Here is a 9644-nt window from a genome sequence, read left to right as displayed (position 1 = left end):
AAAAAAGTTAACCTCTTCAATAATACCTCTTCAAACTGTTACCACACTGTTACCACACTTTCATTCTTATTCCAAAATACATACAATTATTAATTCCCTAAATTTTCACCTTTTCGCCATCACGGCTGATGGCGAAAAAGTTCACGTGAAAAAGTTCATATTTCCGCTCATGAGTGAGTTATATGATTCCGTGGAATCGTACATGATCGTGCAGTTCACATGAAACTTTTCACTTTTCACGTTTCCGCCCTAGGGGAAATGTTACATGTAGACCCCCAGATGTCCAGACTCTCTACTTCTAAAGGGCCTCGCACATGAAATGTATAACAGAGCATAAACATAGCATAAGGTCTCTGGACCAATGAGAATGTTATGTAAATCAATATGGCGACTTTATGCTGGATGCTCATTGGTCCATCGGTCTTATGTGTTCTTATGTTATGTTATGCATTTCATGTGCGAGGCCTTTAAGCTATATCCACACAAACTTGCATAAGCCCATAAGCATATGCACAATTATAGCCATAATAAGGGTCAATTCAGACGAAGTTTGCATAGCTGCATAACCATATGCATAAAGAAATGAACCAATCACATATCTAATAAGAAAAGTGCTACACAAATGTATCTTTATATGTGTACGCATATGCAGCGTCGTAAAGAAAAAGTTCAATCGTCACTGTAGAATAAATATTATCAAATTGACATATATATATTCCGTGGATTTGTAATATTATATTGTGCAATCCGTGTTACTCGACATATCCTCTGAAAAATCTAAAAATTGAAATATGGAAGCTGAAGAGTTATGTGCTTTGTCATGTTTGAGTTATATATTATACAGACGTCGTCGACATCGTCTATTAAAAAAACATAAGAGAAGATGGTGGTGTCGTCCAATTAATACATTAAGATTTTATCAAGGAGATTTTGACCACCTCTTTCAAGAATTGAAACAAGATTCAGATATGTTTTTTAAATATACACGAATGAATGAAGATACTTTTAATTTATTATTAAGCAAGATAGGATCATATTTAAAAAAATCTAATTGGCGAGCCTTGGCTCCAGAGCAGCGTTTGATTATTACACTCAGGTAATTGTATAAATAAATTCAATTCTGAACCTTGTTATTGATATTTTATATATAATTACTAGATTTTCGCCCGCGCTTTGCGCGTGCTCAAAATCTATTCCCCTCTTCCCAAATCCTCCTCACTCATTAATTAGGAGCATCAATAGAACCCCATGAAACCTCCAATTTCCAACCCTATAGTAGCCATCCCCATAAAATTCTTTTGGTACCAGTTTCATTAAAATCAACAAAAAATTAGAACAATTTTAGCACTGGTTTCAAGAAAATTGATCCATTAATAAAAAATTAAACTTATCTTCCAAAAATTAAAAAAATTTTGGCACTGGTTTCAAGAAAATTGGTCAATTAATATTTATTATTTCTCGAAATTTTAATAATTTCCAAACCGGTTTCCAAAAAATCGGTAACGAAAAACTATACACATCATAGCACTCCCCGGAAAATTCTACCCCTATTTTATATACTTTTAGTAAAAATTTGGTCCACTAAAACGAATAAGTAGTTCGCGGTCAGACAGACAGACAGACAGAAGACGGTACTTATATAAATAGATAGATAGATAGATAATAATAAAGTCCTTTTTCTTGAAAATAGGTTTCTTGCAACAGGTGACCAAATGACATCAATAGCATTAGCATATCGCATTGGATTATCAACTGCTCATTTCATAGTTAAGGAAACATGCGAAATAATTTTAAACGTATTTAGTACTGAATATCTTAATCCACCAACATTGAATGAGTGGAAAAATATAAGCACGGGCTTTTGGCAACGGTGGAATTTTCCAAACACAATTGGTGCAATGGATGGAAAGCACATCCAGATACAAGCACCACCAAAATCTGGGAGCTTATATTTTAATTATAAGAAGACTTTTAGCTTAGTACACATGGCTATATGTGATCATGAGTATAAGTTCACTGTAGTTGACGTAGGTGCTTTTGGCAGTGATTGTGATGCTGGTGTTCTATCCAAATCAGTATTTGGAAAAGCATTATATAATCACACACTTAATATATCGCATGAAACAAGGAAATTACCTGGATGTGATATAGAATTGCCCTATTTTGTCGTTGGTGATGAGGCTTTTCAGTTGCATAAAAATGTTATGCGTCCCTATTCTGGTCGATACTTGAGCGATAACAAAAGTATATTTAATTATCGTTTATCACGTGCAAGACGTACAATCGAAAATGCTTTTGGTATTCTAGTATCAAGATGGCGAATACTTCGTCGCCCAATTTGTGCTCATCCATCAACTGTTGATCGATATGTTTTAGCATGCGTAAATTTACACAATTTTTTAATGACTGAAAACGCCAAAAAATCATCATGCGAACAAACATACTGCCCAACAAACTTTGTCGATCATGATAATGATATGGGAACAGTAATACCGGGAAGATGGAGAGATGAAAACGAAGGAATAGAACGTCTAAGGCCTTGCAGTGCACATAGGGCAACTCGCGAAGCATACGAGCAAAGAGACATTTTAACTGAATATTTGCTATCATCCGTAGGTGAAGTTACATGGCAATATGAACGTATACATGTGGGATCTACGTATCATACGTTATACGAATAAATATTGTATCCAGTACTATTTTTACTTTTTTATTTCTGTATCAAAAGTACAAAAATATACATATCTATGTGCTGAATTACATATATAATTAATGTAAAACAAGTGGCAACAGTGCATATAACTTAATATCACTTTTACTTTGGTTTTGATTATAATGAAATGTAAAAATTTTAATACATTTGAACAAAATAATATTTGTTATCATAGAACACGTTAATACGTCTTAAAGTTATAAATAAAAGTTTATTTTCAAGCAAACAAAAATTTTATGCTTATTTTATTTGTAATAGAAAATAAAATTAAAAAGGAAATAAACTAAAAAAACTTCAAATAAACAAAACGTTTAATATAAGTCTTTTAGTGCACAGCAACTTATAAAGCATAAAAACAACAAATTAAATATTATCCGCAGACAAAATTATATAGTAACTAAAACAAAAAAACAAAAAATTATCAGTCTTATATGCTTTTGTCCATGCAATGAAACTTAACATTTTGACTTAAAATGTTCACTTGCACTTAAAATATTCAATTGCTCTAAGATTGCTGTATATTTGTATGCAATTATGCAAACCCTACTGCAGTTGTACAACAAGAACCGTCTCGACATGAAATAGATTTGTTCTCTGTAGCTGAACTGGCTACACTAATTCAGAGTTTATCTTTTTTACTCCACATTGGAAAGAAAAAGATAAACTCAACTAGTGCAGCCACTTTAGCTACAGAGAGCAAACCTAATGTGATTTTAACATAACTGTTATAAGATGTAATAAAAAATTATCTTTAAAACTCATATAAAATCTTCATAATCTTTCCTTTCAATTGTGTCTTCCGTGGTTCTTCTATTTTACGTAATTGAAATGCAATTGTGCTACCAAAAACATCATCTTCATCCATTTTTTGTTTACCTGAGAAATGTTGAGACATAACAGATGATAAATTCATAAACGATTTGTCAACTTTGTCCGCTTCTTGCATAATTGTACATTTTGCTTTGTTTTTTTTATTTCCTGGCATAAATTTTATGCATGGTTGCATTGATGACAAAATTGCTTTATTTTCTGGCGTAGATTTTATGCATGATTGCATTAATGACGAATTTTCATTAATACTTGGCGATAAAGATGGGGTTGAAGATAGAAATGGAGATGAAGGTACAGATGATGAAGACGACAGTATTGATAATGGTGATGAAGATTTTAACACCTCAGATGGAGCAGAAATGCTGAAAAGATTATAATTATTTATTAGTTTATGTAAAAAAATTATGACTAAACCAGTAAATATTTTACCATTATTTGCAACCTACAAATAAAAGAATTAAAGCTTTGTTAAATTATTACTAAATGAGTTGTACTCACCTATTAATAGTTTCAACTGGCTTACTCTTTTGTAAAATACATTTGGTTTTGGGTATATTAGAAATAAAATGTGTTCCTCGTGGTGTAATGTTTGTATAAGTTCTAAAAATTAATTATACAATTAATTATATAAAACAATTATATTACAAAATTAGTTATATATAAAAATAAAAAAGCATATAATCTAATTTATCTTATAGAAAGGTAATAGAACTTACTTCCTGCTTTTAACAAAAGAATCCAAAAATTTCATGTTGTTATATAATAAGAACGTAGGTCTTGTATATGCTCCACTGCCACTTCGGGTTTCTAGTTCTCTTCTTTTCTTTTCGCGAGAAAATTTTTCTCTAAGTCTTTGGCATCTATTTTGACAATCCGTAACTGTAATTAACAATAAAAAAGATATTAATAAAAGCAAAGTAAAAAAAGTAAAGAGAAAAATATGTAGTTGATGACTTATGAAATATAAAATTTATAATTTATAAAAATAATAAAAAATTACTTGGTAACTTTAAATATTCAGAAATTTCCATCCATGTACGTTCCTTCTTCTTTGCATTTTTAAAATCTGTTGCACTTTTATCATAAAGAAAGGGAAAGTTTTTAACGAGATCTATTAGAACAACATCAGCATCTTCTTCACAATATTCGTATGTACACCCAAGGACTTTGATTCTGTCCATGGGGAAATTTTCCAAACTGAGAAGTCACCACTTTCTACATACTTGCAGTTCATGATTAATAAAATGATTAGAGCTTATTGGTCGTTACGTTAATCAAGAACTGTAAGTATGTAGAAAGATAGCGACTTTTCAGTTTGAAAAATTTCCCCATGGACAGAATCAAAGTCCTTGGGTGTACAATCCTGCTCATTCATGTTTTCTTTGTCACTGGATAATTCACAATCCATCTTGAGAGTATTTTCAACAGATGAAATAACTACAAAATAAATATTTTTTATTTGATACGATCGTAATACGAAGATTTGTCAAGCGTCGTCCTATAACATAACCTTACTTACATAAATATATCAACAATATGAAATTTTTCTGCATATGCACATGTTCTGCTTATGTGTTGTACAGCAATTTTGTAGTCTTTATATTAAGCACGTGATTGGTTAACCTTATTATGCATATGCTTATGCGGCTACATAGGTGCAAGGTCCGTGGATTGGCGTTGGAGGGGAAGGAAGGTCGTTGCATCCACTTCAACGATGTGGAACGAAAATGGCGGCGGCCATACTTTTACTGCACACTCGCTCACTCACCAACTAATAGCTGTAGTACCTTACTATCTACGTACATACACTAACACTGACTCGCTGTCTCGAAAATGGCGGCTATGCAACGACCTTCCTTCCCCTCCAATGCCAATCCACGGACCTTGCATAGGTGGTAAAAATTTTTCGACAATGTGCGTACGCTATTTTTACGTCCTATGCAGCAATATGGCGTTCTTCATATTAAACGCGTGATTGGTCCATTTTCTTATGCATATGCTTATGGGCTTATGCAAGTTTGTGTGGATATAGCTTTAAGGACTCTAACTGGTGCTAAAGTCACTAGATTAATAAAGTACCGCAATTCATAAGACTCAATCCGTTTGTTTTCTGTTCCTGAACTCTCTAAATAAGTGTACACTTAAAATGAAATAGATAGATGTTTCAAAGTTAGCGAAAACAAGAAGGAACGTTCCAGTGCAGTCTAGTGCAGGAACAGAAAACAAGCCTATTGTATAAGGATTTGGAGCCAAAATGGCGTCGGAAAGTGTAAAGAGTGCACACTTTCATAATGTATGTATCTACGTATGTATGTATGTATTAAGTGCAATTATTTACCGTGAGACTCCGTGAGATGCGTTAGATCTGTTGTGTTATTGTTGTACTCTAAGAAATGAAACGATATTAAACGTTTAAAAACATTCCTAATTCCGAATAAATTAAAACCTTTAGACTTTATTGAAATGTTTTTAAATAATTGTCGTACAGACTTTGTGCCATTATGCCACAATATTGTTTTTAAACTTATCAAAACATTTATTATAGCACGCATCCATTTTATCTTAAAAAAAATATATTAATATTAACGCATACAGAATACGCATATATAATATTAACGCATATTAAACACATATAGTAGTAAAAGCGTTGCAATAAAATCATATGTGAATAAGAACCATTATAAATAAAATTAATTTATATAATTTATGATTTTCTTTCTTATTTAAATACATTTATACACATATGCACATTTTAAATGTGCCGCATGTTGGAGCCAAAATGGCGGAATGATTGCGGTACTTTATAAATCTAGTGACTTTAACTGGTGCGCACTGAGTGCGCCCGCTTCTAGTGTGTTGTATTCGGTTGGCGTGCACTCCACTGGTTTAGAAACTATAGGCTTGTTTTCTATTCCTGCACTAGACTTCACTGGAACGTTTCTTCTTGCTTCCACTAACTTTCAAATATATATCTATTTCATTTTAAGTGCACACTAATTCAGGGAGTTCAGGAACAGAAAACAAACGGCTTGATGTGTTCGATTGATAATGCACTGAAAAGGTGCTAGTAAAAACATGTTCGATTGAATTGCACTACTCTAGTTCAGTAATACTTTTCGTTTGTTTTCTGTTCCTGAACTCTCTAAATAAGTGTACACTTAAAATAAAATAAATAGATGTTTCAAAGTTAGCGAAAGCAAGAAGGAACGTTCCAGTGCAGTCTAATGCAAGAATAGAAAACAAGCCTTTTTATGTTCGATTGAACGCACTACACTAGTACAGAATGCATTGAACCGCACCGAGATTTTCGGCAGTGCGGTTCAGTGCGTTCCGTACTTATAGACCTAGTTTACACCGAACACTTGATACGCGTACTAACTCGTAACTTTCTATTAAATTATCTTACTTTCTATGATGCATGTACACATGATACATATATTTAATTATCTCGATTTATATTGTACAATCGTGTTCATTATAGTTGCGACACTTTTTCTTAGATGCGTTTCTGAACGCGCAACTATAACGAGAGCTGAGGACATGATTGGTTCTTACTTGTGAATCCAACCAATTATGTTCGCCGCTCGATGAGCAAGGTTACATTCCAAAAACCATCAAAGAAAAAGTGTCGCAACTATAATGAACACGACTGTACCAGCTTAGTATATTATTCTTTAAATTTATTGCCGAAATTAAGATAATTTAATAGAAAATTACTAGTTAGTACGTGTATCAAGTACTTGGTGTAAAGTAGGCCATAGTTTAGTACAAAATTGATACAACATATATAATAGTAGGAGATGGCAAAAATATGATGGAAAAAATATTGTTATTAGACGAACTATTAGATAGTTCAAGCAGTTCCAGCAATGAAGAGATAATGACAATATTAATGAAATGTGAAAATATTCCAAAAGTAAAAAATATGACGAAAATTATTAATAAATAATCTGACAAGGAGATATGCTATACGAAATTTCAACATATTTTAAATATTTGTTATTTTAGATTTAAAACATCTGTTATTAGTTTAGTTAGCGATATTTTCGTTTGAAACGAAGCACGTTCGATATATTGAACAATATGTATTTAAATATGTAAATTTATAATACAACAACAGAGTGGTGACACTCTTTTGGACACAGCACGATTGGACACCAACCAATCATCTTGACTTATCTAACCAAACCAACGAAAAAACTCTAGGCATCGGCCGCTGTGAGTGGTGGTGTCCAATCGTGCGGTGTCCAATCGTGCGCACCCCCAACAGAGTATGGTGGGCGTAAAACAATAAATAGTGATGTACAGTTATTAGTCCTTTTATGGTTTTTTATATATTTATGTAATTAATATGTATATACATAAGTATTTAATAATATTATATTTACAGGTTTGCAGGAAACAAATGTGTGATACAGGACATTGCATCTAGATTTAATGTAGCAGAATCTACTTTTCATTCTATCATAACAAATGTTATGAAATATTTTAATTATATTGCTCCAAATATGATAAAGATGCCAGATATAGAAGATAGAAAAAGATTAGTTGCTCGGAAATTTGAAGATGTGCGTAGTTTTTTTATGTTTAAAAGAATGCATTGATTAATAATTTATTAGTGGTAGTAATTAATAGATTAATCAACTAATAATGATCAATATATAGCAATAGTTATAATTCAAGTTACCAGTTGCACTGATTATGAGTTGGGTCAAAGTAAAACTTCACCTAGGTTAGTGTAAATACCCGCACTCAGTTCAGTATAAAAATACACACTCCGAGCAAGTGCGCCTAGTAACAAAAAGTTACCAGCCACTGGAACGGGGCGAGTGCACGCCAATCGAATTCGCTATTAGTTTGGAAAATTTCCCCATGGACAGAATCAAATGCCATGGGTGGCCGCGGCGACCGGCGACTACTCGGTGTTGAAGTCAGGGCGGATCCCGATAGCGTACGGGACCGATAGCCCACCACCACTCACAACGGCCGATGCCTAGAGTTTTTCCGTTGTTTGGGTTTGATAAGTTAAGATGATTGGTTGGTGGACTATCGCACCGTGCGCTATCCCGTCCGTTGAGTTCTATACATCGACAGAGAAAAGTGGCCACGCCGGCCTTTTTCTTATAATGCTAAAATTTCCGGCGCACTAACGACGAACATTCATTCTAGTTGGAATATGAACTAAAATTACATTTATTTTGCGACACTGTCAATAAAAATGATTCAAGTCTGTGCTAAAATCATATGGTGGGGGTACCCCTACTACATGATTTTAGCACAGACTTGAACCATTTTTATCAACAGAGTCACAGTATATACAGTAGCGACAGTAGCTGTCGGCTTCTTTGATGTCAATGGTCCTCGATTACGTAACTGTCAGCCATTTTGAGGATTGTATAGAAAGGCTGAATTTAAACGACAACAAGAGACGTTACAATATTTTGCATACTACTTTTACAATTTAGATAAATCCTATATATGATTTTCAATATACAACTATACATACTAAAATAAATTTATTTTTTTAATGTTAATGTATTTCTGGAATAAATTAATGGGAGGGTCCCAGATGCGCACAGACCCAATTGGACACCACCAATTATAGCGGCCGATGCCTAGAGTATTTCCGTTGGTTGGGTTAGATTAGATTACGTGATTGGTGGTGTCCGATCGGGTCTGTGCGTATCTGGGACCCTTCCAAATTAATAACATTATAACACAATATGTGAAGTGTGATAATTGTAAGTTAACAATTTAATGACAATCTCAGGCAATACAAGTTTAAAATCAAAATATAAGGCATCTTTAAAACATCATAACTTAAGTAGTCTGTAAGATGTTTTATATCCCAATTTTAGATGTATGGTATATACAAATTTATGCTATCTGGTATTAGAATAAGAATAGGGAAAATAATAAAATAATGATAAAAATTTATTTAATTATCATTAATACCCTAAAATCTAAATAATTCCCACTTACGAAGTAATAAAAAATCCAATATTATATTTTTCACATTTTTTTGTATGAAATTATTTAAAAATTAACTCTTGTAGTATGTAGCAGCATTTTCATCGCAATAGATGATACGTATCTTGAA

The 9644-nt window shown here is 32.8% G+C and overlaps 2 protein-coding genes across 2 annotated transcripts; one reads left to right on the top strand and one right to left on the bottom strand.

The window, feature by feature from the left end:
- Positions 1-253: 253 nt before the first annotated feature.
- LOC120357859 (protein ALP1-like) lies at positions 254-2945 on the top strand. Its single transcript, XM_039449639.1, has 2 exons — positions 254-1096; positions 1691-2945. The coding sequence occupies exons 1-2, from the start codon at positions 792-794 to the stop codon at positions 2679-2681; spliced, it is 1296 nt and encodes a 431-aa protein (XP_039305573.1). The 5' UTR covers positions 254-791; the 3' UTR covers positions 2682-2945.
- Positions 2946-3148: 203 nt separating this feature from the next.
- On the bottom strand, positions 3149-4698 carry LOC120357860 (the record flags this gene model as incomplete). The annotated part of the gene is made up of 4 exons (XM_039449640.1): positions 3149-3906; positions 4043-4144; positions 4261-4423; positions 4545-4698. Coding segments are annotated over 4 exons (861 nt in total), but the record flags the coding sequence as incomplete, so codon positions are not given.
- Positions 4699-9644: the final 4946 nt, after the last annotated feature.

This window comes from Solenopsis invicta, chromosome 5 (assembly GCF_016802725.1).
Source record: "Solenopsis invicta isolate M01_SB chromosome 5, UNIL_Sinv_3.0, whole genome shotgun sequence".
In the NCBI taxonomy this organism is placed as follows: domain Eukaryota; kingdom Metazoa; phylum Arthropoda; class Insecta; order Hymenoptera; family Formicidae; genus Solenopsis; species Solenopsis invicta.
This window is presented reverse-complemented; position numbering and strand designations above follow the sequence as displayed.

Coding starts and splice junctions, on each gene's coding strand:
- LOC120357859 (XM_039449639.1), top strand. CDS start 792: ATGGAAGCTGAAGAGTTATGTGCTTTGTCATGTTTGAGTTATATATTA. Junction 1,097..1,690: donor CGTTTGATTATTACACTCAG/GTAATTGTATAA, acceptor TCTTGAAAATAG/GTTTCTTGCAACAGGTGACC.